At 35.9% G+C, this 20,447-nt stretch overlaps 1 protein-coding gene across 2 annotated transcripts in view; it reads left to right on the top strand.

Moving 5' to 3' along the window:
• The window catches only part of ARHGAP29 (Rho GTPase activating protein 29), a 77,397-nt gene extending 58,735 nt beyond the window's left edge, over positions 1 to 18,662 (top strand). For both annotated transcript variants that reach the window (XM_017544210.2, XM_017544209.2), the window contains 11 exons: positions 973 to 1,130; positions 1,698 to 1,834; positions 2,109 to 2,213; positions 4,403 to 4,501; positions 5,608 to 5,747; positions 6,034 to 6,222; positions 6,797 to 6,934; positions 11,366 to 11,598; positions 12,829 to 13,156; positions 13,428 to 13,536; positions 16,491 to 18,662. In XM_017544210.2, coding sequence (XP_017399699.1) covers positions 973 to 1,130; positions 1,698 to 1,834; positions 2,109 to 2,213; positions 4,403 to 4,501; positions 5,608 to 5,747; positions 6,034 to 6,222; positions 6,797 to 6,934; positions 11,366 to 11,598; positions 12,829 to 13,156; positions 13,428 to 13,536; positions 16,491 to 17,371 — 2,517 coding nt within the window. In that variant the 3' untranslated portion in view covers positions 17,372 to 18,662. The remainder of the gene's footprint in view (positions 1 to 972; positions 1,131 to 1,697; positions 1,835 to 2,108; positions 2,214 to 4,402; positions 4,502 to 5,607; positions 5,748 to 6,033; positions 6,223 to 6,796; positions 6,935 to 11,365; positions 11,599 to 12,828; positions 13,157 to 13,427; positions 13,537 to 16,490) is intronic.
• The last annotated feature ends 1,785 nt before the right edge of the window (positions 18,663 to 20,447 follow it).

The following is a 20,447-nucleotide window of genomic DNA, read 5'->3' as shown; positions in this document are numbered from 1 at the left end:
ATTTGTACTATCTCCTCCTTTTGTTTGGATTGATCTCCGTGAAGCTTTTCTTACATCGGGTCTCAGTTCAAATGTTACCTCCTCAGAGACGTCTTCCCTGACTTACCATGTTGGAAATACCCTTCGACAAACATGAACCTGATCATACTGCATAATTTGACATTGTAATATAGTATTCATTGCATTTTTCAGTATCTGAAAGTATCTTATTTACACAATTTGTTACTTCTCTCAGTTACGACCCTCAGGAGAACATAAAGGTCCATGAGGACCAGTATCTTATCGGTTTGCTATAATATACCCAAAGCCTAGGTTTTTGTGAACATCAAATTAGTTTATTCATGTAAGACACTGAGAATGGGTCTGGCATATTGTACACACTTGTCAGCTGCTGCTGTTGTTGTTGTTAGTACAAGTGATAATAGTGATAGTATATTTAGGCATTTGTGAAACTCAATGGAATAATGTATTTTGAATAGATTCAAGGGCAATATCTAATTATAAGAACTGAGTACTGTAATTAAGCATTTCTATTTTTATAGGACTGAAAAAAGTGAAAATAGTCTAAATAATAGTTATATAACTGGAAGTGTTTTCCCCTTGTCTTTTACTGAAAAGTTTAGGCAGTTGTGATCAGATCATCAGGATATAGAGATGAGGATCCTCAGAAACACATTGATCTAAAATTGTGAACCATTTGGGGCATGGAGTTTGTGAAGTTATTTTTGAACATTTCAGCTAAAAGCCAGTTTTGCTGGAAATGATCACTCCTAGATATTAGATTAAACCTACTTTTTTCCCCTAATCTAGACATTATGCAAAATCAGGTAACATAGTATGCTCAGAGTGATATTCAGTGCTTTATGCTTCACTGTATAGCATTTTTATTGATGCAGTCATTGAAATAAATGTATGTTTGTATAGCATTCTGTATATCATGAGTTACTCTGCCTTTTGTCTCTGTGTCCATAGGTAACAGTTAACCTCTTCCATATGCAGCATCTGCAGGCTGCTTCCCTTGCAAACAGTTTACAGTCTCTCTGTGATAATGCCAAACTCTATGACCCAGGCCAAGAGTACAGTGAATTTGTCAAGGCTACAAATTCAACTGAAGAAGAAAAAGTTGATGGGTGAGAATTAATATATAGACAAAATTATTTCAAAATGTAAAACACTTCATTGTTAAGTATCTAGTACAAGGAGGTATCTTTTCTGACTGACAAAATTAACTTAAAATTTTTCGGAATTCTTTAAATGTTATTTTATGGTATCAAAGTAGATGTATTTAAGGAATAGATATAATTCACTTACAGTAAGCCTTTCCATTTTGACACAGACCTCTTTTCTTTAAGAGTTAAAAATCCTTTGGGAATGGCATATGATGGCCTTACATATTTTGAATGTCCACAAAATTTAACCTGTTTTCCAGAGGTCATGCTAGAAAAGTTTAACCATGACATGAATTATTAATTATACTTTTGCTATTCCTTCCCATGTTTCCATTGTAATAAGCACAAATAATTTAAAAGCTATATTTACAACTCCTATAAGAAGCTGAACCATGTAATATGATTTGTTTTTAATATTTAGTTTAATTCCTCTATGATCATTAATAGATTTTTCTAAACATAGAATGAAATAAACTGATTGTTAATCACTCTTTGGAGTGTTGAGTTTTATTGTTGTTGTTGTTCCAGAAATGTAAATAAACATTTAAATAGTTCCCAAACTTCTGGATTTGGACCTGCCAACTCTTTAGAGGATGTTATACGCCTTCCTGACAGTTCTAATAAAATTGAAGAGGACAGATGCTCTAACAGTGCAGATATAACAGGTAGTTTTCCACACTAAAAAGAGTGCTAATTTACAAAAGTTCAGATTGTTCAAATGTGATTGTTAAGTTAATTGGTGCTCTGGAATTTAAAAATCAGGCCTTAGATTATAAGTTTATGATATCTTATTCACAGTTGTTACCATGGTGCCTGTCTTAAAGTTGATAATTGGTTATTGTTAAAGAAATTTGAATTGTCTCACTTGATAGAATGTTAGTATTTTACCTTATGAAATCCACCTGTAGCCAAGTTTTGACTTTATTCTTTTCATTAAAGGTCCTTCCTTTATAAGATCATGGACATTTGGGATGTTTAGTGACTCTGAGAGTACTGGAGGGAGCAGCGAATCTAGATCTCTGGATTCAGAATCTATAAGTCCAGGTACATCAATACTTAAGTCTAGCAATGAAAACTCATTGAAAGATCAGTCCTTTTTTGGATATTTTTTAACTACCTTGTTTTTATAGTGAACATCCACACCTAAAGAGAGGAAAGTGTACAATTTAAAAAATAGGTTTTAAAAACCCCTCATATATTCACCACTCAGGCTAAGAAATAGATGATTATTATTAATCAGTATATTAGAAGCCCCTTGTGTACACCTCCTTGGTAGCATCGTCCTGTCTCCCACCAGAATAAACCATTATCCTGAAATGTTTTATAAACATTCTCTAGCTGTTTTAAATGTTGCTAGTACCTATATCTGGTGAAGTTTTGCTCTCTTCTGAATCACGCTTTTGTGACTTCATGCATTATTTTAGATCTATGTGAATGTAGGTAGAGATCTTTATTTTCACAGCTGTATATTCTGTGAATATAACTATCATTGTCTGTTGGATTGTTTTGATAATTGCTGTGATAAACAAAGTCATTTTGCTATTTCTGTGCCTGCAACTACTTATTAATTTTTTACAAATGTGCATTAAGATACTTTGATATAGATTATCTCATGATCCTCAGAGGGAAATAGAGTAAGTGTTTTGAAGTCTCCCTTCGTGGCTTCTGAAAGGGTAACTTGCGCAGGTTATACAGCTAGCAGGAGAAGAAGGTAGCACTTGAACCTATGCGATTCTTACATCCAACATTCTTTACTCCTCTACCAAAGACTGCCCCAGGCCCATTCTTTCTGGCAACATTTTTTTCTCCTAGGATCTTAAGAGTTAGATTATAGGATTTGACCCATCTCAGATTCCAAGGACTTTTTCTTCTTTTACATATCACAGAAGTTTTACTCATTTAGATAAATCTCATCTATTTAAAGTTAGGAAAATATTTTCATGCAGCACTGGGGTTTGCTGCCTTCTTTAAAACTAGCACTGTTCAAGGAACATTCTGGAAATGTGAGCCTAATATTGAGCGGAATATATGTAATTAGTTTCATAACAACAAACTGGTTCTAGATAGCTCCAGAAATTATGACCCAATCTAGAGCAAGCCCTGAATTATTTAGGATCCCATAAGACTTCATGTGATAAAGACAAAACTTTAGAAACGACATCACCTGATAAATGGGTAAAAACCTGGGAATGCCTGGCCTGGGAAAGAGGAAAATTGGAAACCTGTCAGCTGTCCTCAAATACTGGAGGTAAAAAGGGATTAAAGTTAAAGAGTGCTTGATTGCTCCATTTGGGAAAAATATGACCAAGGCTGGGATTTATAGGGAGGCATATTTCTGTTCAGAAATATAAGGAATATTCTAATTTTACAATTAAAATAGTTATAAAATGGAGCAATACGACCTTGCGATTTATCAGTCATTGGGGGCATATTCAAAGTGAAAACTAGATAGCTACCTTTAAGCATATTGTGAAGAAAAATCCTTTGGGAAGGGGATGTTCTTTAAAATAATTTGTAAAGGCCTTTCTAACTCTGAATCTGAAACTGTTAGGGCCTTACATTAAGGTGAATTCTTCTACTTAGATATAGGCCTGTGCAGGGAGTACATAAGCCTCATTCCCAGTTGAGCTACTTCTAAACATGCTTTGATACATATGGCAGTGTCCTTTTTTGACATAGCTTGTATCCTGTGGTCTTAACTCCCTGCCAGTACAACTGGGCTATTGTTCCTGGTTCCCAGTCTCCCGTCTTGCCAGTAACATAAATGTGATGTTACTGTTGGGTTGTTATATTCAAAGGTTTTTGTATATTAGAAAGCTTTTGGTTGTATTATATACATTTATAACAATTCAGCAAACATTTAATGACAACTTTACTGTTGTGCCAGCTACTGTCACATAGTAGATATTAGACATGAATGGAAAATATCAGCTATACTTGTGGAGTTTGCAATCTCTAGGACTTACTATCAGAAATTGGCAATAAAGTGTTATTGGACTACATGAGCATCAGTTTTAAATTTGTTTGAGAAAGTCAGATTTGGTTAAATTTCCTTTTGTTCCCAGGAATGAGTATCAAAATTCCCTGTTACCCAGAGTATGATAATGGAAGCAAATTTTACATTGAAGCTAATAAAATAGTATGCCTTGTGTTATTTCAAAAGTGTTGGCATTTCCCATTTTGAAAATTCTACAATGAATGGTCAGGTAATTATATCTACAATTTTCTTTTAGGAGACTTTCATCGAAAACTTCCACGAACGCCATCCAGTGGAACCATGTCCTCTGCAGATGATCTAGATGAAAGAGAGCCACCTTCCCCTTCAGAAGCTGGTATTGTATTTATCCTAATGAAGTCCCACTAAATCAGTTGAATCAGTAGCACTGATTAGAAAAATAGTATAATTTTTATACTATTTCTATACTATATTAGAAAAATATAGTATAATATTTTTATACTATATGAGAAAAATAGTATAATTTTAAAGAATCAATACTTTATTGTGTATTAAACAAAAAAAATTACCATGACTTAAATATATCCCAACAATTATGTATAAGTATGGGTTGGTAATGTATTAACCAGATGTTACAAATACAAAGATAAGAATAGGTAGCAAAACTACTTGATGTAAAATGTACTGCCATGGTGCTAAAATAACAGTCTAGAGATTATACATTTTCATAAATCTAATAGTATGATTTAGTGTTAAAAGGGTTACAGTGCATAAGAAATTCTAAAAACCTTCTTCAAAAGAAACAATGCAAGAAACCAAGCAAGAAAAGGAAATAAGTATACTTCTTGAGGAAAGGAAGTTGTGGATGTTGAAGGATAAAGTTAAATCAGTTACCTTAATGACTTGAATTAGATTCATATACATTAGTTTTGTGTGCTTAATGCCTACAGATACCTGGTTTGGCATTATTTCCTAAATTAATGAAATATCTGACCTCCAGTATAATGTTAATATGTAACTAGCTAATATTAACCATAATTTTATAATAAATTAAGAATAACTTTATCTGTAATGCAGATAATGCTAACACTCTAACCTCATACAACTATTTTTCTTTGTTTACAGGGGCTTTTTCTAATGCCACCTGTGAACACCCTTCCCAGCTCTATAAAAGGGCATATTAATAACAGTGTAAATATGCTGATTCTGAAAACATTGTGCCATGTTATTTTAGAATTATCTTAGTGACTTGGTGATGATTGTTACTCATAGCTAAAATCCTTGATAAATGTGTATGCCTTTTAAGAGATCTGTAAGTTGGATCTACAAATTGGGTGCTAAGCAGCTATTTTGATATTACAGCTTCAAAGCTTTTTATAATATATGAATGATTACAGAGTTTAAAGAGTATTCAAAATATGGTATCACATGGTATAATTTTTCTATCATTTTAAAATTTTTATAAATTGTTTCTGTTGCAAGGACCCAATTCCCTTGGAACATTTAAGAAGACATTGATGTCAAAGGCAGCTCTCACACACAAGTTTCGAAAATTGAGATCCCCCACGAAGTGTAGGGATTGTGAAGGCATTGTAGTGTTCCAAGGTGTTGAATGTGAAGAGGTAAGATCTTTCTGGAATTTTATTGGCCCTTTTATGTTTTTCACTTTATACTTTTTTGTTATTAATTTTACTTTTTGGGTTCTTTTGCAAATATATGTTTAATAAATTGTACTACAGTATGCCTTCTAAAATTTTATATTTTGTTTTGTTGTTAAATCTGTTTCAAATAGCACAAGTTATGCCGCTTAAACTCCTTTTTATTATGTTTCCCTCAACTTGCAGTTTGCCCAGTTGTGAACAGTTTTAAGGTTAAATTAACCAGTTTCAAACCGTCATTTTCTTGTAGTGTCTCCTTGTTTGTCATCGAAAGTGTTTGGAAAATTTAGTCATCATTTGTGGTCATCAGAAACTTCCAGGAAAAATACACTTATTTGGAGCAGAATTCACACAAGTTGCAAAAAAGGAACCAGATGGCATCCCTTTTATACTCAAAATATGTGCCTCAGAGATTGAAAATAGAGCTTTGTGTCTACAGGTACATTGTAACTCTTAAAATTTTAAAAAGCATAAATGGCTGTGTAACCTATTCTAATGAAAAGGAGACTTTAAAGGAAAATAACGCTTACTGTAGTTTTTGTTTTGTTTTGTTTCTGAGACAGCGTCTCGCTCTATTGCCTAGGCTAGAGTGCAGTGGCATGATCACTGCTCACTGAAGCCTTGACCTCCCAGGTTCAAGCAACCCTCCCACTTTAGCCTCCTGAGTAGCTGGGATCATAGGCACGTGCCAACATGCCTAATTTTAAAAAAATGTTTTTTTGTAGCGATGGGTTCTCCTTATGTTGCCCAGGCTGGTCTTGAACAACTAGGCTCAGGTGATTGTCCCACCTTGGCCTCCCAGGCACATGGCAATGCATAATCTTTAATAACTGAATTTATTCAGATTTCTATGGAAAATGTTACCTCACTTGGCCTTGAATAGTTTTTTTCTAAAATACTAATAAAATTTGAAATAGAGGGAAAAGATTGAAAATCAAATATATGTAGATATCTGCATTTAGCCATTTGTACTAAAGAAGAATTTTGCAAAATTTTTTTCTTTTCTATTCAAGGGAATTTATCGTGTGTGTGGAAACAAAATAAAAACTGAAAAACTGTGCCAAGCTTTGGAAAATGGAATGCACTTGGTAGACATTTCAGAATTTAGTTCACATGACATCTGTGACGTCTTGAAATTGTATCTTCGGCAGGTAACATTTTTACCCAACCTACCATTAAATTAAAAACAGCAAAAATATGATTTATATTTTGCTGATAACATTTGCTACACATGGTTTTTCATTGGCATAGACCATATGGATATCTTGCTAATTATTAGTGCACAGATCAAAGAGTATATGAAATATATGTATAGTTTAAAGAATAATAAAAACAAACTCGTCTCCCATCACCCACCTTAAGAAAATATCATATTACAATATCTTATAAAAGACCCCCATGTTTCTCTTCCAAGTTACATCCTCCTAACTCCACCAGGGCGGTCTTTAGTAATCATAACTCGCTCTCTTTCCTTAATAGTTTTAATACTTGTTATTTATTCCTAAACAATGTATTGTTAAGCTTTGGAAAACTGACTTGAAAGCTTAAATCTAGCTGTGTAAGGAAAGCCCAGTGTCCATCCACAGTGTTGTATGAAGTAAATAAAACAGTCTGGATTGTAGGCTGGCTTTGCCTTTATTATTTTAAAATAGCCATTGTGATAGGTTAGTGGGCAAGGTCATGAATCCATCCTGGGAACACAAAATTTACTACATTTGGAGCATTGGGAAGGACTGTCCTATAAGCTGGGTACTGCACATTCTAGCAGGAATATGGTCAGGGAGTAGGCTGCTTTATTATTATTATTTTTTTAACTCGCTCATTGTTATACCTGTAGTTTGCAGGAGCAGGTCCAAAGAGTACTCGGTGGGATGAAGTAAATGACTTTAGTAGCATCAAGCAGCAGCTCATGGAGGGATTGTAAGAACTTAATTAGCACATCGTCATGAGCCAAATACAAAAAAAGATCTGAGCCAAGCTTAGCTGACATTCTGTCCTCGGATGAAAATGAATAGATAATGTCAGAGTGAATAGCAATGATAGTCCTCAACATAAATCTCTGCAGTTCTGTTGCTCCCATCTGGATCCTTTTAAAAAAGTTATTTTTTAAATTGACATGTAATAATTATACACATTTACAGAATACACAGTGATGTTTTGATGTATGTAATGCATAGGGATCAGATCAGCGTAATTAGCCTATCATCTCAAACATTTATCATTTCTTTGTTGGGAACATTCAATACCCTCCTTTTAGTTATTCAAAAGTATATAATATATTATTGTTAACTACAGTCATCTTACAGTGGTATAAAACACCAGAACTAGGCCAGGTGTGGTGGTTCATGCCTGTAATCCCAGCACTTTGGGAAGCCAAGGCAGGCAGATCACTTGAGGTCAGGAGTTCAAGACCAGTCTGGCCAACATGGTGAAACCCCATCTCTACCACAGATACAAAATTTAGCCAGGCATAGTGGTGTATGCCTGTAATCCCAGCTACTCTGGAAGCTGAGGCAGGAGAATTGCTTGAGCCCAGGAGGCAGAGGTTGCAGTGAGCCTGGGTGACAGAGCAAGATTCCTTCTCAAAAAAAAAAAAAAAAAAAAAAAAAAAAAAAACACCAGAACTTATTTCTCCTTATTAGCTATAATTTTGCACTGGATTTTTAAAAATAGGATAACTAGCTGCCATCCTGGGATCTCTCTTTTCCACCTTCCCCTCTTTTATGAGGAAACACCTGTCATGTCTTCCCTTTTCTTTTCATTCTCCTGCTTTGGTCATGCCTATACTTAAGCAAGATAGAATAGGAGTAAATATTTAAAACCTTATTTATCCGTGAATGTCTTTATATTCTACTCTCTTGAATGGAAATGTCATTGTGTTGATAGTGTGAAAGGTTCTAATATTCTAGGCTGAAAATTATTTTTCTGTAGAAATTTGGAGGGTTTTTTTTGTTCTCTTTGAAGCCTGAAACCCTCATTTTTGATTCCTTGTATATGGCCTATGATTTTTGTCTCCTTGAAAGCTTGTAGAATCTTCTTTTTCTCCCGTTATCCTAAAATTTCATAGGTATAGGTCTTGATGTGGGTATATTTTATCCACTATTCAGGGCTCTCTGTGAGTGCTGCCAATCCTGGTTAATCCTTTATTTTTGAACCTTCCCATTTTGCTGCTCATTTCCTCCCCTCTATTTTCTCTGTGCTTTCCCTCTGGAACTCTTATTTGGATACAACCTGGACAGGTTCTCTAGTTCCCTTATCTTTTCTCTATCATTCATTTCTTTCTTGTTTTTGTTTTCTTACAACACTTTCTAAGATATTTCTTCAGCTTGCTATGATTTCTTTCTCCTTTGCTATGAACTATTTTATTCCTGGAATCATGTATTAATGTCCCAGAACTCTGGTTTTTGTTCTTTCTGCAACTTACTTTCTTTTTTAATGACTACAATATCTGAGGATATTTATAGTTTTTTTTTAAAGGATTCTTTTCTTGGCTTATTCTCTAGCTTTGTCCAATAGAAATATAATGTGAGCCACATATACAATATTGAATTTTCTAGTAGCCACATAAACAAACAGGTGAAATTAAGTTTAATATTTTATTTAACATACTTAAAATATCATTTAAACTTTTGATCAGTATTTCTAAATGATTAACAAAATAATTTTACCTTTTTTTGTTAGTGAGTCTTTAAAATCTGAATATTGCTCATTTGAAGCACATCTCGATTTAGACCAGCCACATTTCCAGTGCTCAGTAGCCATATGTGGCTTGTGGCCACCATATTAACAGCACAGTTCTAGACCTTTGTGTTGGTTTTTTTTCTACTCAATTTGATTTCTGTCTTCGTGGTTGTCTGCTTAAAATGAATCTCTTTCAAAGCTCTTAAACACGTGAAGGCTTTGAAGGCTTTGAGCTTTATTATAGGGTGATCTAGGTGGGCTGTTTGGGAAACACTTGATGCCTCTAACTCTATAGGTCCCTGCTCCTGGGCTAGTCTGATACCCCAGAGAAGGTCTTGCCTTGCCTAGAGTGTGGTATCACTCCTGTAAGAGCCAAGTAGACTAAGAAGGCCTCAGAATCTCTACATTTAGCACCGCATGTATAGTCACTAAATCCCCATTTTCAGATAGTTGCCTATCTGTCCTTTGTATTTGACATTGCCCATCCAGAGACCCTCTGTTTTATGCTGCCAGGAGAAGAAATCTTGAGACTTCTCGGGAAGAGGCTGCTCAGAAGTGTGAAGTTGTGACAGGAATCTGCAGATTTAATACTTCTCAGATAGTCCAACTTCCAGCAGAATCAGGAGACCTAGTGCTGACAGTGCCTGAGTCTCCTTAAGATTCTGTCAGTGATGTTGGTTCACAGTTTGAGATTTCAGCTTTCTCAGAGCTGCTAAGTCAGTACTTTCTCATTTGTTCTTCAACTCGTCAGCTTATGAAGTAAAACTTTTGTCTCCTCTCCTATTCTTCCAGTCCTGTGGGCTAACTGTATTTTAGTGGGATTACAGGGAAAGAAATTGGGTATAATTGTTGGATCTGCCATGTTAGCCCAGGAAACTACTGGTATATCTTTAATCACATTTTACAGGACTCTCAACTGAAAAATAGAGGCCAAGTACCTTTGAATGGCTAAATTTCATAATGAATCATTCTATATCTCTTCTAGCCAGGCAAGGAGAGGAAATGAATGGGGTCTAATACTATCAGTTCTCATTCTGTCTCAGAAATATTGTGTGACAGAGACTTTCATGTGGGAAACCATTCTCAATTCTTAAAACACATGTTAGAGAGTAGCTTTCATTCTACTCATTTACTGTATGGGAAAGCTGAAGCTCCAAGAGGTTAAGTGACTTTTCTTCAGATCCCAGAGTGGTGTAGGTAGAAATTGATCTCAGAGCTGCCCCTTTTTAGTACCAGCAGAAGAAACCAGAGAAAAGGGCACCTACCTCACCACAGATAAAATAGGACATCAAGTAGTAATCAGAGGTACCCTGTATTTTACCACAGAGCAAGTGGAAACGTTGAAATTCATTATGACACTGGGCAGATCAAAATGGTATGCCCTTTGTTAGTTTGAGAAGGTACTTTTTCTTTGACCTACTTATGGCAATTCAAGATGTATTTTAAAAATTAGATAAATAAAATGTCGACAGTGTTTTTGTTCTTGCTGTTTTTCCCATATCAATAAAAGTCAGTTTATTAGCCTTTTTAATTAATTTATTTCATGCATTATCCTGGGTTTTATTTCAGTAAAACAGTTGAAGATAATACTAACTTTGGTAGAGTCATGAATGTAACTGGTAGAGGACATATATCAGACTTGTAAAATTCCATCATGCAGCTTTAGGTTTAGTTTTACTGATTACCAGTTACTTTGTTTTAATACAGACACAATTTATGATGATGATTCTAGATTTACCTTATAGACTACATCGGTATCAAATATATACATTACTAAATGTGGATTGACTTTAAATCTTAATGTAAAGGAACATGCCAAATCACTCTGTAACTGTCAATAATAATTGATTATTAACAGAAAAAATAGAATACTCACCCCTAATGTATTTTTATTTATTTAGCTCCCAGAACCATTTATTTTATTTCGATTGTACAAAGAATTTATAGACCTTGCAAAAGAGATCCAACATGTAAATGAAGAACAAGAGACAAAAAAGGATAATCCTGAAGACAAAAAATGGCCAAATATGTATATAGAAATAAACAGAATTCTTCTAAAAAGCAAAGACCTTTTAAGACAATTACCGGCATCAAATTTTAACAGTCTTCATTATCTCATAGTACATCTTAAGCGGTAAGAATTCTATGTAACTAGAGCATCCATTAGTGAGCAGTTGATTTGTTTTTGTTTTTAATTGTGGTAAAATCCACATAACAAAATTTACCTTCTTAGCCATTCTTAAGTGTTAAGTGTGTTCATATTGTTGCAGTGTTACTTTTAAAATGAACATTTCATTTCCAATAGTATGTGTAAGGACAAGGGAGACATTGAAGATATATGTACACGCAGCCAACATAGTTCCCTCAGATGCCTCCTGTGTGCCAGGCTCTGCTGGCTAAACAAGAATGAAAATATAGGGTTTCAGCCATCTGTTGGTCTCATCAGCTGAGGGAACAGATCTGCAGACAAGGAGAGTACAGCATCATTGTTCTAACAGCTATGTGCAGCATGCAGAGGAAGATTGCATGGTGGGGGCATAAATCAGAGGAGATAGCCCTTGAATCAGACTTAAAGAACCAAGTAGTATCTTGGTAGACAAAGTTACACAGAAGAGCATTCCAGGCACAAAGTCATAGACATGGAGACACAAGAGCACATTGTGCGTCCGAGAAATGTAAGTGAATTAGTTAGGCTCTACAGTATAGCAAGCAGTAGTAGAAACTGAGCCAGATAGAGGCCTGATGAAGTCTTGCATGCCTGGCAGGTGTGTTGACCATCTTCCTTTGGTACCCACTGAAGAATTTTGAGCCAGGAATTTGACAGGCTCAGATTTGCCTTTTAGATTTTTCTGGCAACAATATGGAAACTAGGTTGGAGAGGAGGCCTTTATTACAATTCAGAGCTCCTTGAATAGTCATAGCAATAAATGGTGGTAAGAGCTTGAAGTGAGGCCAGAGGAGTGGGAATGGCGTTGGAACTGGATCTTCAGAAGGGAAAATCATCTAGACTTGAAGACTAGAGATGGGCAGTGAGAGAACTGACATTGATGTTTAGGTTCCCAGTATAAGGGCTTGGAAGGACATACTGTATACTGAGATGGGAGCAGTTTTTAGGGGTATTTTTTCTTTCTGCTGGCAAAACTGCAGTAGTTCCTTCTATTTAAAATTTATTCCAATACTGTGAAACTCTGTTTGGCATGTGGTCAATATTTTAATCAAATAAATGTAACCTTTTCCTAGACTTTTTCCCCCTAGTATTATTGTGCAGGTCATTTTTCCTCCACCCTCCCTATCCCATAGTAAACTACAATCAAGAAACTCTAATAGGCAAATCTCATACAATTTTATGTGTTCTGCTTTGCAGGGTAGTAGATCATGCAGAAGAAAACAAGATGAACTCCAAAAACTTGGGGGTGATATTTGGACCAAGTCTCATTAGGTCAAGGCCAACAGCTGCTCCTATCACCATCTCCTCCCTTGCAGAGTATTCAAATCAAGCCCGCTTGGTAGAGTTCCTCATTACTTACTCACAGAAGATTTTTGATGGGTCTCTACAGCCACAAGATGTTATGTGTAGCACAGGTGTTGTTTCACCTCAGGTTGATCAAGGCTGTTTTCCAAAGCCTCTGTTATCACCAGAAGAAAGAGACACTGAACGTTCCATGAAGTCACCATTTTTTTCTTCAAAGGAAGTGAGTTTTGATCTTTATGAAATTATATTAGAACTTTGTAATGTTTATGTTAATAAGTTAAAAATCTTTGAACTGTTTATTTTGAGGTTGTATTTTACTTCTTCCATTTTAAAAATTATCTTCTATCCACACTGTGTGTACTTATGCAAGAATCTTGCATGTTCTTCACATGTACCCCAAACCTAAAATGAAAAAAAAATAGCTAGGAGACAACCATTTGCATAATAATATATTTTTAAATAGAAAAAATATATATATCTTCTATCAACAGGATATCCATACTGCAGAGAGTGAAAGCAAAATTTTTGAACAAGCTACATCATTTGAGGAATCAGAACGCAAGCAAAATGCATTAGAAAAATGTGATGCATGTCTCAGTGGTGAGTAGCCATGTAAAAAAAAATTATATATATATATACACACACATGTTTGCTAACTTGAAACTTTGCCAGTAGAACCATGATTAAAGCCAAGGTGAGGGGAGATGAGGGAAGTCAGAGAATGAATTTTTATTAGTTAACAAATCTTGGCTAGCCATTGAGAAAGTTGCCTTTTGATGTACCTTGCATTTAAATGAATGTCATTCTTCATAAAAGTCTTCTTACAATAAGACATCTTGGAGTTTATAAGTGTTTTTTGTGTTTCTTCTGAATTTTGTTTTTGTTTTTGCTTTTTGCCATTAGCTAAAATCAAGATAGAAATGTGTTGAGCAATGGGATATTCCTTAGAATCTTCCGGCTCCATAGTTCAGTGCATTGAACTAACTGCTCATATGAAGTCAAACTAGACTCCTGAAATTCAAAAAATTTAGAGTCCTACTTTTTTTTAACAAGCTTTTTACCCGTGGCCTACTTTTAACCCATTAAACACACAGATGTTTATGTCTTTTATTTCCTTGACTAACAATCATTTTATTTACTTATTTTCTCTTTATGATATTAGTTGCTGTCATTGCTAGTTGTTAAGCTGGTGGAAAAGCTTCCATTAGGTATTGTCATTTCTACATTGTTATAGCTAAATTCCAGTTTTTCACATTGCAGCCATGTACGTTAAATTTAATGTGTAATCAAGTATCAGTGAGTATAGGGTGTAAAACGGAAAGGAGGGCCAGTTGTGGGGCTCATGCCTGTAATCCCAGCACTTTGGGAGGCCAAGGCAGGCTGGCTGATCACCTGAAGTCAGGACTTTGAGGCCAGCCTGGCCAACATGGTGAAACCCCATCTCTACTAAAAATACAAAAATTAGCCAGGTATGGTGGCAGGTACCTGTAATCCCAGCTATTCGGGAGGCTGGGGCAGGAGAATAGCTTGAACCCGGGAGGCGGGGGTTGCAGTGAGCCATTGCCCTCCAGCCTGGGCAACAATAGTGAAACTCCGTCTCAAAAAAAAAGGAAAGGAACTAACATTCACCAAGTACATGCCTGCTCTGTGCTAAGCACTGTACTTATTTGTTTGATTCCATTTGATCTTCATAACAGTTCTGTGTTATAAATAACATTATCCTCATTCAACCCATAACTAACAGTCTGAAAGAGACTAATGCCAAAGATTGTGCTCCTAATACATTTGAACCCAGTTGTGTCTGATTCCTAAACCTAACCTTTTCACTATCTCATGAAGCTTTTAGGAACAGTAATAATAAATGTCACTTTTCAGAGTTTATTACATACAAAATAATTTGAAGCACTTAGTAGATCATCTAGACTACATGGCAACATAGATACATGTAGGAGTCTTTTTTCATATTACATACAAAATAATTTGAAGCACTTAGTAGATCATCTAGACTACATGGCAACATAGATACATGTGGGAGTCTTTTTTCACAGATGAAGACACATGGGACAGTGGGATTGCCTAGCCCAGTGCAGAAGTGGCATGCAGGGCTGAACCAGGACCCAGGCAACTGGGCTTTAGAATCTGAATTCTTCTCCATTATGCTCTTAAGTTTTTTCCTCAGGATGCTTATAATGTACATTGGTGCTTATTGGTGCTTACAGTCCAATTGCAAGGAACCAGGTCCCTTAGAATGCTCTATAAATGTATGGAGGACCTGGGAAAGCAAATCAAAAGAGTCTTGGGCCAGGTGTGGTGGCTCTTACCTGTAATACCAGCACTTTGGGAAGCCGAGGTGTGCAGCTCTTCTCAGGTAAAGAGTTCAAGACCAGCCTGGCCAACATGTCTCTATTAAAAATGCAAAAATTATCCAGTCATAGTGGCAGGCACCTGTAATCCCAGCTACTTGGGAGGCTGAGGCAGAAGAATCACTTGAACTCAGGAGGCGGAGGTTTGCAGTGAGCAAGGTCATGCCACTGCACTCCAGCCTGGGTGACAGAGTAAGATTCTGTCTCAGAAAAAAAAAAAAAAAAAAAAAAAAAAGAGCCTTGGAACCCAGGGAAGAGTGGCAGCAGTCCCAGGTGTGGAAGAAAGTCAGATGAGACAACAACCAAAAAGTGACTCTGGTGGGCACCTGTCTGCAAACCACTGTCCAAGAGATGTGGATGAAGGACTAGGTGGCAGGAAAGAACTGCATGCTGTGCTTCAGACCGGCTGCAGCCCAGTCAGGATGGTGTCAAGGCATGGAGTTGTTGAATGTGTGTGTTTCAGCAGTGAACAGAAAAGCAGGAGAGTGGAGGGCTGGAACATTCCTGGAATTGGAATTTGTTAGGATAGATGCAGCAAAAAAGCATAGAGTTAGAGGAACTGAGACTTCTAAGTGAGAAAACATGGACTGTGGGTTCAGACTGCAGAAGAAAGAAAATCTGGGAGCAGATAGGGAAAATGGCCTTTTTTTTTTTAACTTAAAAGCATTCAGCCTTCATTTGACAGAATGGATGTTATGCTTTATTAGTTGATCAGATATGGAGAGTATCTAAGGCATCTAATATGATATGCTGTCACTCAGTTGAGTATAACTAAAAAGCAGATTGAGCGAGTTGGCAAAATCCTTGAGATTCAGGGCATACTTACATCTGGTTGGTGTGTAAATTAGTGTCACTTTTCTGAGGTTTATTTTCCAATGTCTGCCTTTTGAAATCGTGATAGTCTTTTGACCCAGAAAGTACTTGTTCATGCACAGCATTTAAAGTTACTCAGCCAGTGTTTTTTTTGTATTTTGTAGCTGTTCATCATATTGATTTAAATAAGTAAAAAATTTGAACTTTTAAATTCAATATGCACCTTTAATACTGTGCAAATATTTAACTCCTCTGCATAGATAACTGAAAATATTATGTTGGAAAAAATATGTAAGACTCCTGTTGTCTTGATAGAGTATTCATCTCTAACTCATTCAGACTCTCAGATGAAATTAAATAGATTTCTTTCATTTTCAGACAAAGCACAGTTGCTTCTAGACCAAGAAGTTGAATTAGCATCCCAAAAGACAGAAGATGGTAAAACCCCTAAGCCACTTTCTCTAAAATCTGATAGGTCAACAAACAATCTGGAGAGGCGTACTCCAAGGACCAAGATTAGACCTGTAAGTTTGCCTATAGATAGACTACTTCTTGCAAGCCCTCCTAATGGGAGAAATGGCAGAAATATAGGAAATGTCAATTTAGACAAGTTTTACAAGAATCCCGCCTTTGAAGGAGTTAATAGAAAAGACACTGCTACTACTGTTTGTTCCAAATTTAATGGCTTTGACCAACAAACTCTACAGAAAATTCAGGATAAACAGTATGAACAAAACAGTGTAACTGTCAAGACTACAGTGATCGTGCCCTGTGCACTCCAGGAAAAAGGAGTGGCGACACCCCTCCAGATTGGTGGGGACCATTCTGTCAATGCCACTCAGCCCAGTAAGCCATACATCGAGCCAGTCAGGTCAGTGAGAGAGGTGTCTGAGAGACGGTCTTCAGATTCCTACCCTCTTGCTCCTGTCAGAGCACCCAGAACACTGCAGCCTCAACACTGGACAACATTTTATAAACCACATGCTCCCGCCATCAGTGTCAGGGGGAATGAGGAGAAGCCAGCTTCACCCTCAACAGCAGTGCCTTCTGGCACAGCTCATGATCCCCAGGGTCTCATGGTGAAGTCAATGCCAGACACAGACAAAGCATCGGCTTGTCCTGGGCAGGGAACTGGTCAACCTAAAGAGAACTCTGAGGAAGTTGGCTTGCCTGATGTGAATCCAACGTGTCAGAGACCAAGGCTAAAACGAATGCAACAGTTTGAAGACCTTGAAGATGAAATTCCACAATTTGTATAGGGTTGTCAAATTTCAGGGTTTTTGTTGTTGTTGTGTAGTTTCGTGGTATTGTGCTTGTTTTATGAAAGAGTGTTTTGACAGGGCCCCTTTTGTATGGAACTGCTAAATCATGGGTTTTGCCTGTTGTTGTTGTATTGTATTATCCTCTGTTGGTAATATTGAATGGTAGAATGTTTTGATAGGGTCACATTTGTGCCTCACTGGAATTATCTTTAAATTCTGTATTTGTGAAGTTGTGAATAAGATACACGTGGATTCATATTTTTTAAAAGGTCATTTGACTTTCCCCATAAAATGGTCCATTTGAATGCATCCTTAATATATGATATAGTTCTCAACTGATAGGTGCAATTGGGGAAAATCAGGTTTATTTTTTTGGAGTGAAACTATTGTAAGTGCTTATTTATAAAAGGAATGTTTTTGAATGCAAGTGCCTAAAAAGATCTTTGTTTGGTATGAATATTTTTTTTCACACAATTTTATAGTGCATCTTTTACCATTTGTACTTTTTAAAGATATGTATGTAAGCTCTTATTTTTCAATTGGCAATTCACTTAATTTTTTAATGTTTACATAATGGCCAAAAGGCTTGCAAATCTGTATTTAATTGCATGTTACTTAATTGCCAGTTTTTACATGTGATAGTCAATTAAATTGTACAAAGAAAATGCACTTAAACCCGTTTCTAAGTTATATAGTTCAGTTATATTGTATTTGGCTTTAGATGGTTTTAATACATTTGATAGTTTTTCACCCCTTGGCTTTATTTTATATAAACTTGTTTTTCAACGGTTCTGAACTTTTTGGTATTTTTTAAATGGTCCAAAAAATGCCTGTTTCAGAAGTTTTTAAGTTCAGTGCATTTCCTCTTGATATTGTCTGGGTTTTGTTAAAACCATTCCTTTTGTATGAAATGTTTTGACTTATGAATCATTTTATATACTTACTCTATCTGGATTATCAACTATTGAAAGAGTATATATTCCATCCAAATCAAGCTAAAATTTATTTAAGTTGATTTTGAGAGTACAGGCCAGTAAGCCTCATTATTTGGAATTTAAGAGAATGTATAGGTGATCATATCTGTTTCATTTATAAAATGTCCAGTTTTTAGGACTAGTACATTCCTGTTATTTTCTGAGTTTTATCATTTTGTCTAAAATAGGATATAAAAGGGACAAAAAATAAAGTAGCCTGTTTTTGTATGTGTGAATTATAATTTCTACTAAATGTTTTTGTATGACTGTGTTATACTTGGTTATATATATATATATATCAACTTGTTAAATTATTTCAAGTTCTCATGGCTTCTTTTAAATTGTTGCCTCTTACAGTTTGGGAGTTTAAGGTTAAGCCTTGTTTTTAGTCCTCATTGTACAAAATATACTAGAATCATATTACAGTGAAAACCTAAAAAAAAAATTAGAGCCAACATGTGTTGAGCTTTCTCTGTGTGCCAGGAACTTTACTAAGTTCCTACATAAATTATTTCAAGTTCACAACAGCCTATAATGGGTGGGTAAGCATGTTGTTATTCCTGTGTTACAGATAAGGAAACTGAGGCTTAAATGACTGGCTTCTACGTTCCACAGTTGTAACAGGTTGAGTCAAATCTCAAACACAGGGCTGTCAGATCTTGATGATTAGTGCCCTTAATGACTATGATTACTAAATAATACCTGGTAGTTTTTAACAATAGAAAATGCATCTTTAAAATTTTTTAATTGTGGTAAAATACACATAACATTTACCACTTGAACGATTTTTAAGTATATAGTTCACTGGCATTAAATGTATTCATATTGTTTTGTAACTATGAGCAGCTATTCATCTCTAGAACATTTTCATCATCCTATAAACTTAGAAAGTGTACTTTTAAACTCCTTCAGTTTTCCTATTTAGTATGTGGAGACAACCCAAAGGTTATATCATGTAATAAACTCATTTCTCTGTTTCCTTCAAAGCTCAAAAATGAGAGTTTCACTTTTGGGTCTTTTCTGTCATTAGGGCTCCCTGGCATTTTGTCTAGTTTAGAGCTTTCAGCCTCTAGATGGTTTCTAGTTTCCTGGGGCCCTGAGGCAAATATCTCTTGCAAAGAGGTTGCTGTTGAGTATCCACAGTGTGCTCTGTGTTGTGCTACCCAATAATGTGGCGGAAATCATTTATCCAGAAGTTGTTTTTTGCCATATAGAAAGATGTGAGCAAAGGGAAAGGGCAACAACGGGAGTCCTGTTAGTGCTGCCAGAACACCAGGAAGCCTTGTGGGGAAGTGTATTGTCCAAGGTTCTGAGAAGTTGTTTCTGAAGGATTCATCATAACTTCCCTAGCCATGTTTCACCTATGGAGAACTTAATTAGAATTTATGAGTCAATATGTTAAATTTTTAGTGTACCTTTCTTAGGCAGTTTATTTGTATTGATGCAGAGTCGAAGACTGTATGATTCCTAAAACTTGGTGCCTAGTGAACTCATAAGCAGATAGAATTGTACCTCAGTTATTTGGGTGATTTAAAGATGGTACTGTGGCTACACTGTTTCCAGCTATCGTGTTACTTACAGCATTTATACAACTAGAAACATCTCTTTAAATGAAAACCATTGTGTATTGTTAAATAATAACTTATAGTCAATGGAATTCTGTGGGTTTTTCTTTCCTAGGGCCAGGAAATTATGGTGATGTGTTGATATGATTATATATGTAGACTATTCAATTAACACCTAGGGGTTAGCAAAGTTGCTACATTCACAATCAGTACGTAAGTCAGTAGTATTCCTGGATATCAGCAACTAAGAGAAGTGAAAGTTTTTAGAAAGATCTCTTCAATATCATTTAAAAATATAAAATATTGTACTTAAGAATAAATCTAGGCCGGGCATGGTGGCTCACGCCTATAATCCCAGCACTTTGGGAGTCCGAGGCGGGTGGATCACGAGGTCAAGAGATCGAGACCATCCTGGTCAACATGGTGAAACCCCGTCTCTACTAAAAATACAAAAATTAGCTGGGCATGGTGGCACATGCCTGTAGTCCCAACTATTTGGGAGGCTGAGGCAGGAGAATTACTTGAACCCAGGAG

This window comes from Cebus imitator, unplaced genomic scaffold (assembly GCF_001604975.1).
Source record: "Cebus imitator isolate Cc_AM_T3 unplaced genomic scaffold, Cebus_imitator-1.0 Scaffold166, whole genome shotgun sequence".
In the NCBI taxonomy this organism is placed as follows: domain Eukaryota; kingdom Metazoa; phylum Chordata; class Mammalia; order Primates; family Cebidae; genus Cebus; species Cebus imitator.
Note: the sequence above shows the minus strand (reverse complement) of the source record. Positions and strands in the feature narration are given on the sequence as shown.